General features: G+C 40.1%; 1 protein-coding gene across 1 annotated transcript in view; it reads left to right on the forward strand.

Moving 5' to 3' along the window:
- Window positions 1-13,229: 13,229 nt before the first annotated feature.
- The window catches only part of LOC128740613 (zwei Ig domain protein zig-8-like), a gene marked incomplete at its 5' end in the record, with an annotated part of 45,869 nt that continues 40,792 nt past the window's right edge, over window positions 13,230-18,306 (forward strand). The window contains 3 exons of the mRNA XM_053836173.1: window positions 13,230-13,280; window positions 17,502-17,562; window positions 17,861-18,135. Of these exons, the coding sequence (XP_053692148.1) occupies window positions 13,230-13,280; window positions 17,502-17,562; window positions 17,861-18,135 (387 nt within the window). The remainder of the gene's footprint in view (window positions 13,281-17,501; window positions 17,563-17,860; window positions 18,136-18,306) is intronic.

An 18,306-nucleotide genomic window follows, 5' to 3' on the forward strand; every position in this document is an offset into this window, starting at 1 on the left:
GAGTAACTCCACGATGTTTACGGTCCATTGCGGTGTGGCACGGTGCACGGGGATTAAAGTGAAACGGAAAAAAGGAAAACAACATTTTCACTCCGCTTCGCTGGATGCTGGCAGGTTATAAAATTCCGGATATACTCTCAGGATGCGTTTGTCGAGCGGAGATGTGGAAAACGGAAACCAGATTACGTTTTAGATTTGCACTAATCCGGTTAAAGTTGAAAGTCAAGCGTGCACCGTTCCATTGGTTCCATTTGTTCTATTTTGAGTTCGTTGCAGGAACTCATTTTGTAACGCAATTAACAATTCAGCATATAGTATTTCTGCGGAAATCCTGCGGATAATCAAAATGTAATTTGCAGTAGAATTCTAAGCTGCAGGGCTGAGTTTTCACAACCATTTCATTTAAACTTTTCACTCAACTTTTCATTGTTGATTTGAAAACTGAAATTATAACAACCTGATTCTCGCCAAAGCATTGAATTTCTATTTTCCTAGAAACAAGGGGAATTGTTGTAAACTTCAAAACACTTATTTCATTAACATTAGTACAGATTTTTCTAGCTTCTCCTAGAAAATAATTCTGTTGATAAATCTTCTTAATTTCATACTTAGTAAAGCTTCAATGCTTACAGCGAAGTGGTTCATTTATAAATGAAATTTCCTCAAGTTGTAATAATACACAAAACAAGGCAAACAAGCTACTCAACATAATAACGCTAATTCCGCTTCGTGAAACATGCAATACTGTAACAACTCAACTCAACTTCAAATCATTTTCATCCATAAGCTAAATGCACATTCAAAGCAATCGATAGTGCTACTTACGAACAATAATCTCATCTTAGCTACTATGGCAAAATGCAGTGCACCATCGTTGGTCGTTCGCTTCGCAGCAATCGCAGAGTGCAGCTGCTTACCTGGAACGTTGTTGCGCACACACTGCATCAAGTCGGTTGATCCGTCCATACTTCTGAAGCTGGCTGAGCCTGAGACGGCCGTCATCAAGCAGTAAACACATCACCGCAGCCAGCCAGCCAGCCAGCCAAGCCAAGCCATTCTGCCATGAACCAACGCGAACGGAGGAGTCGAGCGAATATTCTCGCTTGGGACGACCAAAGCTTTCAAATCCCAATTCAATCAACAATATCCTTCCGAAGGGCAATTGCGAAAGTTTTTTTTTAACCATAACGAGGTCAGAGTGCCTTCAGAGTAGTGCACTGCTAAAATAAGAAAACTGCACAGTGAAAACTTTGAACGATGTGAACTGTTCTAAAGGATCTCAAAAGATATGAAGAAAACAATCTGCTGGTTGGGGTTTTTTGTGTGGATTATAAATTTATATTGAATGCAATGCGAAATTTTGCTGCTTCTGCACAATTATGGTGCAGAATGCGTTTGGCTTGTTTGAAGCTGGGCACGTTCTGCTGTACGGAATAAATATGAATGTGCATTTTTTTCCACTCATAACGTTTTTTCTTTCTCTCAAATATCTGAAAGTTAATCAAACAAAACTATGCAACACGAACGATATGTAGGGAGGTAAAATATATGTCTGCCCTGCCAGCCACTGCGGTATTGCCTCAATCAACGCCGACCCAACATAGTCGAAAACTATTGAAAAGTTAAAGACAGTGAGCGAGAAATAGCGAGACAGACGGGTAGAGTATATTGCAAAACAAACTTTTTTGCAAACTCGGCAGGAGTTAGTTTCCTTTCCACTTAGTGGTGAGTGCACACTGTGAGTTGATCTGATTGAATTTGAATTCTACGTCTGCGAAAATAAAAGGCAATTCGATTTACATCCGGATCGAACACTTACAGTCCATCTATTTTTCATGCAGCAGCATGCAAACTCGTCGTAGAATGCGATAGTCAAACCGAGAAGCTTCAAGCGTATCAAGATTGCATAATTCAGTCTGAAGGATAATGGACTGCGTGTGAGTGTGCCTATCGTTTAGATTTTTGATCCGGATCAAAACAATCCGGATTGATTTCTCTTTTTTTTAGCAAATGGTAAAAGCAAGACTGGTACAATCAGAAATCACTCGAGAAAAGGAAAGCTACTGCATAGATGTTGCGTATCATTCAAATTTAGCTGAATGCAGATTCGTTCTACTATTAGAGGTGTGCGCCGGTCAGATTATCGGCAGCGGCGGCGCAAGAATCATTTTTATTCGGCGGCGGCGGCGTCGCCGGCGTGACGCCGTTCGTTACAATCGGCGGCGGCGGCGGCGGCGTGCATCGGCGTGGGAGTATTTTACACCGCATTTCGTATAAGTTTAAGCAAAATCTTTTTAAAAATCGTACTAAAATTGACGAATAAAACAAATCTTAATAATGCTTATTTTGTGAAAGATTTTTAATGACCCTTAAGTCCTTGAATTATTTTTTATTTGTATGTTTGCGAATACGCGATATGGTAGACACTAGTACGTAAAAGGCAGGGAAGATTGGGATACGCACCCCATCTTTCGATTTTATGCCATACATGTGAACGTCCGATTGCTATAGATCGAATTTAAATTTCAGTTTTCTGCCAATTTGTTTTTTTTTAAATTAAGGGATATTACATGCATTGCGTATAATAGCAAAGCAAAGCAAAGCCTGGGTGCTAATGACGACACACCAAGGATGGTTCGATCACTTTGACTCAATTTTGATTCATTTGACAGTAGCGTCTCAGCCGAGCAAAATTCGACAAAGTGATGTATGGGACATCTGTAGAAATAGTTATTATCTACAATTTTTCTAAACAAGGTGTTGATGTATCTTTTGCATTTACGGTGCTACACTGCCCATGGATGCATAGTCGACGTAACGACCAGCAACATGATTGTTGAGAAAACGCATTTTTACCGTGAAAAACGTTTAAAGCCATATAATCTTTGCTATAAACTATTTCAATCGAATAATCTGTCAATTTAGTAGAGTTTATCAATCAAAACAGGACTGATGGGGTTTTATGATTCATTCATCATTTATTGTGTTTAAAAAATGCGAACGCCAGTTTATGCGAATAAACAGACTGTTTTTTTGAACGATTCTTCACATAACTTGGCGTAAAGCTTCAAAAACAAATAGGTTGCTATGCTGATTGATTATGCAGGGAATCACGTCAACCATTAGCATTACGCGAAACCAATAGCAGAGTAGCTCAATTTTCCTAAATTTCTCGAATATTTTCGAACAAACATATGTTGTTTGAGTATTGGGCATGTGAACAACATAGTTAAGAGTGCGTAGGACCGAAAAAGTACATTTTGGTCATTTTGGTTTTTACGTCAACTATGCATCCATGGGCAGTACAATGCTAGTACCTCTTTACTTACTAAGTGAACGTTCATTTAGTCACTAATGAGTTACTAGCATTGTAGCTCCGTATCGACAAACGATACAGCAACACTTTATTCTTCAAAATTGTAGATAATAACTTGTTTTATAAATGTCCCATATACCACTTTGCCAAATATTGCTCGGTTGAGACGGTACTGTCAAATGAATCAAAATTGAGTCAAAGTGATCGAACCATCCCTGCGACACCCCATCAGCCATATATACCTTTGCCATACGAACGGTTGCCATACGTACGATTGCCATACAGACGAATGCCATAATGTATGTTTGCCATAATAGACGGGAGCCATACAGGTGAATGCCATCATGTACGTTTGCCATAATTCATATTTGCCGCTTTTCATTTTATAAAGAGTATCTCGATGCGAAGACTGGGGAAAACTAACTAGAGGACGGTAAACCTAGGAAAACGAATAGACCTAGAAAGATGTGATTTCTGCGGGGGGGGGGGGCTGTCCCCCCGCAGTGGCTGGGACTTCCGACGGCGGGTCACCGGCGAACACTCGCCGTTGCCTGCGGCCTGCTCGCCCTGAATCATCTAGGAAACGTTGAATATATGGATTATGGTTTCCGTCCATTATGGCAAACATATATTATGGCATCCGTCTGTATGGCTCCCGTCCATTATGGCATACATACATTATGGCATTCGTCTATATGGCATTCGTACGTATGGCAACCGTCCGTATGGCTATCATATTTATGGCTCTCGTCCGGTCACCCAGTGCGGAGTCAGTGCTACGATCCTATTGACTTATAGCCTCTCCCAGCCGTGTATAATATAAGGGGCCTAAAATTTGGCGGGTGAAATCGGCAATGTTGCAAATCGAGCAAGAACTAAAGTACACCCAGTCTGATGCGAGCGAGTATAAGCAGTATCCAGCACTTACGCAACTGACGCAAACGTACGATAAGCAACCACCGATGCTGCGTGCATACATCCTGCTACCTACTTACTAGCGAGCGCACAACCTCGAAGTGTCTTTCTTCACAACCCGCTTACAAAGCCAACAACTTGTGAGAAGCCAATAGCCCGTGCGGACTAGCGGCATACTAGGATATATGAATTCGTATTTTGCATTTTTTTTTCTTTTTTGTTCGCGAGTAATCGGTGTCAGCTGCTTGGACTGCAATGACGAGCGAGAGCGGCGACTGTGGCCGATAGCTTAAACACACTCGCAAAAACTTGTCGCAGTGCGTGAAAAAATAAGAGCGAGAGTTCGTAGAAGACACTCATGCCGGCATGTTCGTTAGAACTAAAACGCGCGTGAGAGAAAATTAGACCACACCTCAGATTATAGCTTGATTTGACCCATGCACCTTCCAGCATTGGACAAAAGGAAGGAGTCACAACGACTACTTGTTAAGCGTAGCTGCTAATAAACCCCCGCCCCTCCCCTCTTTCCCTTCTTTCCTTCTTTCCTTTCCTTATTTATTTCCTTCTTTTTCTTTTTTCTCAAGCTGTGATTAGTTTACAAAGTTTAAAAGTTATAAAAGTCTTTGCCAAGGTTTTACCAATAAAACCAAAAAAAATTGTTTCAATACTTTGTATAGTTTTTGAGAGAAAGGTACATAAAACTTGAAAATCGTGTTTTTACAGGAGCAACGTTTTTTCTAGCGAGGTTGTTCCACGCCGCAGTGGAATGCTGATGTGTTCGATCGTTTTTCGGTCACTTCCTGTGGTCAGATCATTACAAAATTAGTATCAAAATAAACGAAAAAGACTGCAGAATCAAAATCTGAAATAAAAATTTGACTTTTTCAAAAATTTTGGTCGCTTATGTCTTCTTAAAAAGAAATGAACACCGGGAAGCAAGACAGAAGTTTGACAGAAAACGTCATGCTAAAGTTCGTTTATGTTAAGTCTTTTCGATTCGCTCTCAGTTGGACGCATGGTTAACACTCAGGGTACAGCAACACGGCAGTTTAATTGAATCTAAATTAAAGGTACATTATAAGAATGAATTCACAAAACGGGTTCACTATGTGCTGTCAACATTTTGACCCGCATTTTTGTCAATGTTGGGTTATATCGTCGGCGTGGGAAAATGGCCTCGGCGGCGTGGGAAAAAGGACCTAGGCGGCGCGCCGGTTCTAAATCATCGGCGGCGGCGGCGCGTGCAAAAGTGTCGGCGGCGGCGGCGCACACCTCTATCTACTATTCATTTGATAACACAAACTAAACAAAAAAGTAGATCAATTTTTAACTCTAACGGTATTTTATTGGGTAATTTCTAGGCTTTGGGAAAAGGGAAACGGGTACGCGACGTTAGGCATACGGACGTTAGAAATAACGGACGATAGGCATAATGGACGTTAAGCATTATTAACAATACTTCGGTTTCCTATGAATACGCACTAGAACCGTCACAATACAATGAGAATGGGGGCGACGGATTTAGCATAAAGACATTTGGCATAATGTGGTTTGAAATAACGCCGATCGGCATAAAAAAATTGACACAATCATGAGGGACCATTTGACATATAAATATTTGGCATAACGACTTGGTATTTGGCATGATTCCTTAAAAACATTAGATGGACGATTCAAGGCGAGACGGTTACAGGCTGCGAGTGTTGCTGGTGACCCGCCATCGGAAACACATCTGTCTAGGTTTATTCGTTTATAGGTGTATCGACTTTAGTTAGTTTGCGCTAGTTTCGGCATCGACGAATTCTATATGCCTTTTCAAACTAAGACGAATGGACCCCTTGAAAGCTATCGGTTGATAAGTACACGATTGGCTCCATTATCGTCGATAACCCTATTTCGTACAGCGCTTCGGCAGCCAAACATTAGGCCGTATGAATAAAACTGTTTGCTTTGCTTTTCCCGTGTAAATCTTATGGGAGAGTTTGCTCTAACTCTTTCATTCATACGGTCTATTAGCTCAAAAGATACTGTCAGAATGTGAGGGGATTACGTACGAATAAGGATGAACTATTTATTGCAGTCTCGGATTCTGAGCTGGATGTAATTGTTGAATCGTGGCTGAATGACCAAATTGTTTTTCTTCGATCATTTGAAGCAAGTTACACTGCTTAGAGCAACGATCGTCAACGTGTAAATTCCACAAAAATGCAAGGTGGTGGAGTTCTCATCGCTGTTTCATCTAATCAATCATTGTCCAACTAAAAACCCAACGTCGACTGTCAGGGCCGGCGCTAGCCATTTGGGCGCTCTTAGCAAATTCTGAAAATGGTGCTCCAGAGTTAAGTCGTAAAAATATGGTTAGGGTAGATGCTCTTGAGTTGTGGTAGTACCACTAGTGGTGAAAACTCAAAATATTTCATTATTTTCGCAGATTTTGGAGTGTAATAAAACTCAAATTGTTGCTTGGGCGGTCACGTTGCAAGAATGCCGGGCGACTGTGTAGTGAAATCTGTTCTCTCCAAGAGCTCCATCGGCATTAAATAAGAATAGAGGAACCCAACGTGCTGGATGGCTCGTTGAAGCCGACTTGCTTCTGTCGAGATGCTCAACGAATTGGTGGCAAGTGGCCCTGGACCAAATACAGCTAGTAACTCTAGGAGAGTAACTCTAGATACAGCTCGCGCTATCACGGCTCTATGCTGCTAAAGGAGAAAAAGGAAAGTTCTATTTTAACCACTTATTTAGGGCACGAGAGGGTATTTCCAGCCCATTAAGTGATGGCATCTATTTTTTCGGCCTATGACCTAGTTCTAGTGGAAGAACAGGTGGTTTTGACGTTCTCTGAATAAAAAATAGTAGATTACTTACGGTCTTGAGAAAATAGTTATAACATGTTAAAATTGTATGTCGGCAAAGTATTTTTATTGGCGAAAGAAAAGGCAAATAGGCTGAATTTAGAAACCTGCTGAAAATACCCTCCCCTATTTAACGCTCCAGTTTTTTAATGTAGCGAAAATAGCGCCCCCCTCAAAGTAGCGCTCCAAGCAGCTGCTTGTTTTGCGTAAGGGAACCGCCGGCCCCTACTGTGATCTAAAGTAATTATGGGGAATCATCCGAACCGATTTGTGTTTTATTGCATTCTTATAACGGTATTTATGTCCAATGTTTGTCACAACAACTATCGTAAGGGGGGTCAGTCCCGGCGTAGTGGTTAGCATTCACGCCTCTCACGCCGAGGACCCGGATTCAAATCCCAACCCCGCACAAGTCACGAATGACCCAAAGCTGGTTAAGGGGGGACTCTGGAAAATCGAAAAAATCGAATTTTATTTTTTTACATTTTCGAGAGCCTTATACCTTCAGAAATGTCATGTCAAAAGGATTTTCTGATTCTAGTCTAGTGATCTAGATTCTAGTGATCTGTTCTAGTTGAAAAGTTACGACGAAAACTGTGGGATCACCTCTAGGAAAGAGCATTGCTGTACAAAACTTTAAACGCGTTTTTCTTAAAACCATGTTTTTTCAGCTGGCGGTACGTGTATCTCAGAATCTAGTGGACCGATTTGGCTGAAATTTTTACGAGAATCTATTATTTTTCGGTCTTACAGAGGTCCCCTCTTAAAGTGACTATAATCTAAAAAAAAAACTATCGTAAAGGGTGTAATAAAACTTTTAATGTTACTCAAGTAACTAAGCGTTCATTATCGCAAGCTCCTTAGAACTTAGGACGACTCACATTCTGCTAGGAAATTATAACTAGGATAAGTTTATATGGAAAAGCTCTCACTCTGGGTACGCTCATCGTGTTACTCGATTGTATGACTCTACTGGATATACTGTAGAAGTAAACAGGCACTAGTAGTCGAAACCAAATTCATCGAATCTTCGTCGAACTGCAAAATTTTCGAAGCACATGAGCCGCTAGTAAATATTGAGATACATTATCCTCCTTTACTCATAACATACGTCTCTCCTCTAACTGTATGACCCTAAAAATGTCTGCAGACCACGGTCCTTCGTAGAGGCCAAACGAAAAAGAAACGGAATTTCTTCGATTTGGATCAGAAGAGTCACGAGGTCCTCATGAAACAGCACTGCATTTCCCAGCTGACGATGAAGATGCGTTTTTGCCACCTTTACAGCAGCTTCCCATAGGCCACCGAAGTTGGGTGCGCGAGGGGGTATGGTATGTCATTTAATTCCCTCCGTTGCAAGACGGTTAGTGATACGATTCATTTCGATACGATCAGCAAACATTTTATACAGGTCATAAAGCTAAATTTTTACTCCAGCCGAAACTCGTAGCGTTATTAGAAAAAATATTTTGCTGAATACCACGTCTGGCAACAAATCGTTTAAGGGCAGACAAGAAGCCAGCAAGGAGCGTCTGTCCCCACGTCAGTGCCGGCTGTTGACGGCCCTAAATTTCTCAATTTAGTGAGTGCTTGCATTTCAGGTTAGGAGCGGTTCACGACAGCCTCTGATCCGGAGCGGGGGACTGAATTAAGAAACGTTACGTCTCGGCACTAAAGCTCAGATGGCAGCCCCATCACGACTAATGCCGTCGCCTAGTAAGGCAATCTAGCCATACCGACCTTACTACGAACATTCAAGCAAACACGAATCGAAATATTCGGCATCAAGCTAGGCGGCGAAGCAAGGACGATGTATGGAAACTTGGTACTTGGAACTGCATAGTGCTGAATATCGAAGATGGTGACCGGGTGCTGGTCGAACAGCTTGCAGCCCGTGAAGAATATAAGATTTGGCGAAGATCCGAAGGCGGAAAGACCCTTTTTTACCAGTGCGGTGGAACTACCTATATAATTATAATAGCTTACATACATACGATATTCAGCACAGAATTGTACAGCATAGAATTTTTATACATATAAAAATGCTAGCTGGGATTAAAAACGTCATCGGAAATATGAGCGCCCGTGTCGGTTAGGGAAAAATATATGTACCGGTGATAGGGCCTCATAGCCTGCACACCGACACGATCAATAACAGTCAAAGATGTATAAATTTTGCAGCTTTCCGAGGTCTGGTAATCTGGAGCACCAATCTCGTAACGGCTACACACCGAAACCTCTTATGTGTTGGGAAGAGCTAGGGAACCTGATCACAAATACAGGGAACAGTCGACAGGGGAAGCAGGCCTTCGATGAACACCTCAACGATGAAGCTGCAGAAGGAGGCGGAACAGAAGTTAACCTATGAATGCTCATGGAAGATAGTAATGTCCCTGCAGGATGGTAAATGGTTGAATAATGCGCTCCAGAACCTCTATCTCTACCTCCTCGTGGTACCATCCGGGATACGTTCTTTAGAGGAAATCGGACAACCGGTGGATACAAGGGACGTATGCGAACAGAGAAGGGGGCACTCATGCGAAAGCTGAGTGTAAACTCTCCGCCAGCAAAACGCTTCTTGTAGGAGATAAGACTACTAAGAACCAAAGCAGAGGGTCCAAAGCCCCTAAAGGAGGATGGTTTTAATAGCTGTTATCCACGGCTATTATGTAAAAACTTGAATAGATAAACCCCTAATCCAAGGTGTGACGCTCAAACAATCTAAATATATATAACATTGAGTATGAGGGTTACTCAAAAGTCGCTGAGTCTCAATAAGAGAGATCTCAGCAAGCTTACCGGTCTTGCGACAGGACATTGTCCGAGTACATATCATCTTCGGAATCTCGGTTTCGTACAAGATGACATTTAACCTCGGAACACTTGCACTGCAATCGTGGGGCACAAATAGTACTCAGACTGCAGTATCTCAGAAAGGGGAGATCTGGTTGGCGTCGCCGATCAGGGTACTAGGTTCATAAAACTAGTCATCCATGATTGACACATGTCTTGCTCCAGCTACCAGCCTGTCGGAGCTTGAAGCGTATAGTAAAAATAATAACACCAGCATACCACAATAGTTCAAAATACTGGACGCAGTGGTAAGAGTACCTAACAGAAGAGGGGTCACTGTACCTGATCTCCAAGAAATCCGACGAAAACTTGGGTAGTTGAAGACCAATTACCCGCTACCAGCAGAATTTATAAACGTGACTACCAGCAGAATTTATAAACGTGTCCGAGAGACTCTAGCAATGGCTCTCACTGGGTTATATCCACGATTTGGGGTGAGGAGAAGATATCGGAAGTATGTGTGGATGGAGTTGTTTGTCTCATCTAGTGCTATCGGTTCGAATGCTGCAACTATCGTCGCCTAACACTGGTTAATGCCACCTACAAGGTATCCCGATCAGGAGGGCATAACAAGATAACATCAAATTTATAACACATTCTGATATTTATCACACATTGTGTTACAAATCGGAAATAAACTGATCAGGAAGTGAAAACAAAAGTTTCAAGTTTGTAACAGATTCTGATAGTTATAACTCATTAAGTTATAAAGGAGAAATAGGGCTTTGGCCACTACTAAAAATGTTACATATCATCACTGGTGTGCCCGGGACACACAATGGGAAACGTGCCATACCTTTTCTATAAAATGTAACGCAAATTTTATGTGTAATTTCAAATCTGATTTTAAGCCAAATTGTACATGCAATACCAGCCTAACTTCAAGTAAAATTTCAAGTACTATTTCAAGTCAAATTTCATGTTTATTTTGAATTCAATTTGAATTCTAAATTTAAGTCGAATTTAATGTCCCATTTCAAGTTTAAATTTTGGTCCAATATCAAATCCAATACCATGTCAATTGGACATGCAATTTCAAATAGATGTAGTACTGGCTTTTGGTCACGGGTTTCGTGCGAAAATATTTATATTTCGTTTAATGTCATTAAACGAAATATAAATATTTTCGCACAAAACCCGTGACCAAAAGCCAGTACTACATCTATAACAAACCCAACGGTCGTTTTTATTATCATTGCAATTTCAAATGAAATTTCGTGTCTAATTTCAAGTGCAATTGCAATCTAAGTCCTATTTTATGTTCAGTTTCAGTGCATCAGAACGAAATAATTGTAGCGAATTCTTATATCTTTCAATTTTGCATTAAGAAAATTTTGTCGTCAATTCTAGACTTCGTTTGTTTGTTTGGATAACAATTTTTTTAAGCATACAACAACAGCAAGTGTATAAAATTAAAAGATAAACTATTGCAGTTAGAAATATACTCGATGCAAAATGCCGCTCCTGTTGAGCCATCTTTTTTGTATTTGCTGCACTTTATTAGGTTGTAACAACGAATTGAAATAAACCTTTGTTTTAATAAACGTTTAAAAAATTTTGTTGGTAGACGCTTGAAACAAAACGTAATCGAGCAAACACATTACGAAAAAAATAATTAACGATAAAATAAAATGTTTTAGTTTTTTTCTCGGTTTGCGTCTTGTTTACAAAATTTAAAAGCCAGAAGTGTTTTCTCCAATCCTTTACCAACAAAACCTCATATAATTGAGAAATATTTTCTTCCACGCATCACTAAAAGCATTAGGTTCATAATTGTTTTTGATCTTTCTTGTGATTGGTTCCTACTAAAATCAGCAATAACATCTATAGAATCAAAACCTGAAATACAAAACTCACTTAAAAAAAGTTTGAACGGCCAGGTTCCCTTCAATTTATTTTCTGGTATATTTGAAAGCACATCGTGCGACACTGTCAGAACGGTGCAACACTGATAAAACGGATTCGATTTCTTCTTCTTGATCACGGGCTCGTACCAAAAGAGATCTATTTATAGACAGCTCGAACAGCAAAAACTGACAACTGACAGAATAAGCTATCGTTCAAATCATATGAGTATTTAAACTACCTACATTCAAGAGTAGTTCTGGTACAGTGGTTAAGACGATGGCATCGTGTGCGGTATGTCGTGAGTTCAATTCCGACTGAAAGGGTGCGGTTTTTAAAATTGAAAAAATGTGTGAAAATCTTTTTTTGTTGCTATTTGTAAATGTTCCCGATAAATAGTTGTACTATTTTTGACAATAGGTCGGAAAAATGTCGATATAGCAGACAGAGGTAAAGAAGTTTTTGTTTTATCAAAATTATAACACAATTTGTTAGAAATATGATAACAAATTTTGATATAATTTTGTTCAAAACATAACAAACTTTGTTATATTTTTGCTATCACTGCTAAGCAGTTTTGTTAGAATTTGAGTTATTTTAACCACTTGCAGTAGCTAAATTATAACAGCCGTTGTTAGCAAAAAATCGGTCGAAAAATAACAGGATCAGTTATAATTCTGTTATGCCCTCCTGATCGGGTAGTTCCAGATCCTGTTATGCCGATCACCGACAGTACAAGGTTTCGTAGGGAATTATCAGGCGAGCTTTATGGGAGTTTGCGCCACAAGGGATCACCAATTTTATCACGTTCCCACGTATCGCATATTTATTGGCTTCAAAGCGGTATGCGATATAGTTGATCGAAACCAGCTATGGTAGATAATACACGAACACGGTTTGCTGGATAAATTGACGCGGCTGATCAGAGCTATCAGCTATCAGAGTTTTGTGCTTGTGGGACACTCAGCCAGCACCAACTAGTATATGATTGTACAAAAATTATCGTAAATGTATCTTGACAAATTCGGAATCGTAAATAAAGCATACCCGTAAAAAAATTACATTAAATTTTGTAGTAGAAACAATGTGTCTACAACACTTTTTATTGCGGACATTGAAACTTATGGTAAATTTATTGTCGAAGTTTTATCAAGAATTTTATTCATATTTTTGTTTCTTATTTTATACAATAGAATTGGCCATATTTCATCACAAATTTACTGGTCTTTTTAATTATATTTTATTTTTTTCGCTCAAAAAATTACCATAAAAGGACGATAACTTTTACTGTAAATGAAAATTTTTGTTCGCGAAAAACACCACTATTGTGTATTTCGAACGAATCTTCATTTCGTTCGACTTGTTTCAAACGAGATGTTTTGCTCATTTGATTTTGCTGGCGGAAATTTCGTTCAAAAAAACTTTCGTTCGAAATACCAATACGTTCGAAATATAGAATAGCGGTGAAAATAGATTTGTTTATTGTTAAGATACTTAACAACCCGTCATTCTTATGGTAGAATCTCTGGAAACTATGAAAGTAATGGTGGTCTACAATAAATAGTAGATGGTTTGGTTATCTTTTCTGACCATAAGTTTTATTGTTTTTACTATATTTTGTATCCTACTGTTACCATAAATTTTTTCTGTGTGCTATGCTTATTTTTTTTCGGGTATTCAACATCGCTGTTGAAGTGGTAATCCGACGAGCGGAAACCGAACCGAGAGGCACGATTTTTACCAAAGAGAACCAAGGCAATCTACGCTAGATTGTAAGCGGAGTCTAGGACGATTAGGTTAAAAATACATGCGTCGAAGACCAAGTACATGAAAGGCTTAACTAAGACAAACACTTGCATCCCACGGATGGTAACGGTTGCCGGTAACGAACTAGAGGTAGTAGATGAGTTTGTGTAATTAGAATCGTTGGTGACCATGGACAACAATACGAGTAAGAAGATTCAGCAGCGCTTTCAAGCTGGAAATCGAGCCTACTTTGCCCTTCGCGAAACGCTGCGATCAAGAAGCATACGCCACCATACTCGTACTAAACTGCTAATGCAAAGAAAAACTCTTATTTGAGATTTGGCAGGTGCTGTAGTCGAGGCAGGCGGAGTACAAACTGAAAGCAGGGAGGTCCGTTGGCATAAGAATTATTAGTTCAGACGCTTTCTGGAGAGATTCCCATCGTAACGGGTGGCAACTAACTCAATAATAAACGAGTTCAGAGAGAAATGAGAGTATCTATGTGTTAGCTCTCTCTCTCTCTCTCTCTCTCTCTCTCTCTCTCTCTCTCTCTCTCTCTCTCTCTCTCTCTCTCTCTCTCTCTCTCTCTCTCTCTCTCTCTCTCTCTCTCTCTCTCTCTCTCTCTCTCTCTCTCTCTCTCTCTCTCTCTCTCTATCTCTATCTCTTTCTCTCCTTTTTGTTAATATTTTTTGTTTTGTTTATGTTTGCCCAGTTTTGCTAAAAATGACGTCGAAACAAGAAGCATTTCGGGAGCGCGTTGTACATTTTTACGAACTCCAACAGAAATCTCGGCAAAAAGTATACGGTACAACATTTAAAAGCAAATATGTTGCGACTTCGACTGTTTACCATATCCTAAGATGCCCAACAACTATTCACAAGCAAGGTAGTGGAATACCAGCCAAAATTATGGACGCAGAAGGGCATCGTTCTTTTTCTCGTTTCTTCAACAACAACAACTCTGGTTTGGCTATCAATTAAGATGCACCAGACGAATGTTTGAAGAAATTTTTGATCTCGTTTCTACAAAAACATGCAGATGGACAATACGTGTTTTGGACGGATTGAGCATCTTCGCATTACGCCAAAAAACACAATCGTTCCTAAATACCCATTCGATCCCATTTGTACCCAAAAAAGAAAACGACCCGAAAAATCTGTCTCAGTGCGCCCAATCGAAGATTTCTTCGGGATTTTGAGTTCCTTGGTGAAAAAAATAACTGGAGAGCCACGAATTGCAAACAGTTGATTAGTAGAATCAAGAGATGCAATCGCAAAGTTGACATGACGGCCGTACAACGCTCCTGTATCGACGTCAAATGGAAGCTTTGCCGAACAGCCGATTACGGACCGTTTTCCAATATACACTAATTTTTTTCAACAATGGATAATGTATCTTTAATTTCGGTAAATCAGATCTTTCTTCATGTATCTTTGTCCTTTTTTAACAGCTTGAGCAAAAAAATCCAAAATTTTAGTTGCCACCCGTTATATCTAGTAAAAGTCTGCAGGCTACAGCGAGCTGGACACGTCATAAGGACGCCGGATGCCAATGCCAATGCAAACATGCCATGTACTCTTCAACAATCCTCGGCGTTAAGAACAGAGGGATCCAACGTGCAAGATGGATCGACCAGGTCGAATGCGATTTGTGATTTCTGAGACGCAGAATGAAAATTTAGCGGATGTTCCGGAAGCTCTGGAAGACCAAAAGGGGATTTTTTCTGTCTCACCAAGCACCTGTAAGATGGAAAAATATATATTTGACATCTTTCCCAAAGGAACCATGGTCGTGTTGATTCAAAATTTCATAAAATTCGGGTATAGCCCCAATTAACTGAATTTCCATATGCTACGTGTACTTGTATAACGCGCTTCATATAACGCGGTCCCAATTACCCGCGTTATACAAATATCGACTGTATATATAATGGAACAACTCAGGTTTTTCGAGATGGCGATTAACACACCTCCGCTAAGAGATTTTCTGCTGTTCTGATAACCAGGATCACGACTAAAATTGAAAAAAAATGACTCGGAATTACTCTTGCGAGTGAATTTTCTTGTCAAACCAGGTTTTCATTAAAACGACTATTTCGATGTTCGAACCTGCTACAGTAAAAACAGAGTCATCGATTTTCGTTCGAAGTCCACGTACGTTCTGATAGTAAATCGGCAGCGGTTTGGAGGAAGTTAGCTGTAGATCAGACTCAGAGTTCCAGTGGGCTGGATATGAACCAAGAATGTCGGACGCACGTTCAATCAGACTGGAGAGTGACAGTTTAGGACCAAAAAAACGTTGAAGCGTACCTTTGATTCTGCAACAGATTGATAACCGGGTTGTCACACCTTGAACTAAATTTATTTTGTATGTTCTATAGTATATTTTTCGCACAAATAAAAGGTTTCCTAGAATTGGAATTTTTATTTCAAAGGCTTTCAGCAGGTTTGTCGCAGATTTAAGTAGAATTCGTTAATTGACTCCGGGCTGATATTGACAGACACTTATTGATGACACCAATCAGCGAGGTCATAATGACCGACCTCGTTATTTTTTCTTGCAATACATTTCAGTTTATGCCACGGTAAACAGGCTCAATACATTAATGTTGTTTTACCTTGCATGTTGGTACCCGATCTGCGTTCCGTGTTGTTTAATGTGTTTCCTCATGCAGTAGCTTGCTCAATGTGAGCCAGAGATGTGATATGAGTATGTTTATTTTTCTCTTTTATTTTGTGCGTGTCAGCCAATGAATGGATGCATGCGTTGCACATGTGATTGAGTCATTCTTTGGCTGAGAGTTATTGTGTAATAAAATTAAATTAGCAATACACCTGTTTGCCGCTCAATGCATTTTAATGCATTATCCTATTGTTGTGGATCGGCTGGTAATATTTTCCTATCGATATATGTAATGAAAATTGGCAACGATAATGGAAATTTGTTCCGTCCGCAGCCTGTTTACAATGCGCACAAAAATGCACTGATTCTGTTTAACGTAAAATTAACTTTATTTCAAAAACAAGCTTCCCTGTACCGTAAATCGCGTTACCTATTGGTAGTTTTCAAAACTGCTAATGTATATAATAACTTTATATGCTAAAAAACATAATTAAACACAAAGCAGATAAGTTCGATTACGTTATGCGAAACTTTACCGAAAAATCAAAAAGGGTTCGTAAATAGAAACACGAAGATTCAGCATAGATTATCAGTTTTATTTATAGCCGAATTTTATCCTCAATCGTCCAACAATGAACTAGGTTTGTGATTGAGATTGAGAATCGTAAGAAAAAGATTTCCATATTATCTGTTGAATACCTTTTTTGCATGCATATACAATGAACTAAAGTCGGTCTAGAAAAACCTAAAATCCCGACAGATGGAGTTCTAGCCAACCTGTTTACATAAATCCAAGAAAAAGAAACGAAAATAAAACTTTCAGGAGTGCTTTTCCGAGGAAATCACATTAGAAAAACAATCGGATCGAGAAGCCCAGGAAAGCCCAAAGGTAGCGAACGCTGGGAAATATGAATTACTTCGGGAGCGCACCGAAGTGGGATTTGCCGGGGGACCACCTTAAAGTAATCTCTATGGTAGTGAAAAATTTACTATTTACCGGAAGGAAGCTCTTTTTATGTTTCATTTCAGGAAATGCCACTGACTGCCCCAGTCCGGGCTTCTCAGCTGCCGCACATTCGGAGCATTTTCAGCTGAGTACATAATAAAGTGACTCATTCTGCTGTTATCTACAATTAGTGTGGAAGCGAAGCGGGACCCGGGACGATGGTTTTACTGTGGCAGCATTGAGCTGTTCACTTGCTGCTTGCTTGTTTACCGGAGCATTCTCAGCATTTATTTTACGGTGCAGTTTAATCTGTCATTACGTTGTCAAAATGGTAGCAACGGAGCGGCAAAAATTATTTTCGCCATTTTGAACGTCAACGACTGACTGCAATTATTGTTATAGGTTTCAGTATATTACTTTGTGGTGAAAATGTCACAGAAAGATACGAATTTAAATGCTCTTTGTGAGCATAAAAAATAGCTGACAATTTCTGCTTCAAAAGTCAGTACATTTATTTCAACTTTCATAATTTAGATAATTGACTACTTTATCGTTCTTGTAGTTGGTGGCACTGAATCGAAAAAAAATCAAAAACTGTAATATATCATCGAGTTTTCCGTTGAAAGCATACTTTCCAACTTTCCACGTCGTGTTTGTTTAACCTGATTCCGGCTAAAATGTCACTTTTCTCTTCCACTTTTTTTTCATTTCACGCTTTCCCTCGCAATCCTGCACGCGTGTGGCGGTCACGATGGTTCCAGGTATATCAAACTCCCTGCACTCCGGCGAAAGTCAACAGCAGCATACGTCCTCGTCCGCGGAGCACCAGCAGCAGCAGCAACAGGTGCCGTCGGCGGTGGAGGGCGCTGCGGACATGGCCGAAAATGAGATTTACGATTCGGATGAGGGCAATCTTTTGCGCACACCACTGGACCGAGGGCCGTACTTTGATTTATCGGCCTCGAAGAACATCACTGCCCTGGTCGGCAAAACGGCCTATCTCAACTGTCGGGTGCGGAATCTGGGCAACAAAACGGTAAGCCAGGCTTGGGAAAGGACTGTGTCTCTCTCACTACCTACTGGTTGTGATTGGGTTTGCACCCCAGGGAGTTGACAATATGTCCAAAATGAGCTGATGTTTAAAACATAACTGTACCGGGTTGTGAAAATTGTCCGAGAATTATCGCTGTGATGAAAAGGGACTGCT

Source organism: Sabethes cyaneus, chromosome 3 (genome assembly GCF_943734655.1).
Source record: "Sabethes cyaneus chromosome 3, idSabCyanKW18_F2, whole genome shotgun sequence".
Taxonomy (NCBI): domain Eukaryota; kingdom Metazoa; phylum Arthropoda; class Insecta; order Diptera; family Culicidae; genus Sabethes; species Sabethes cyaneus.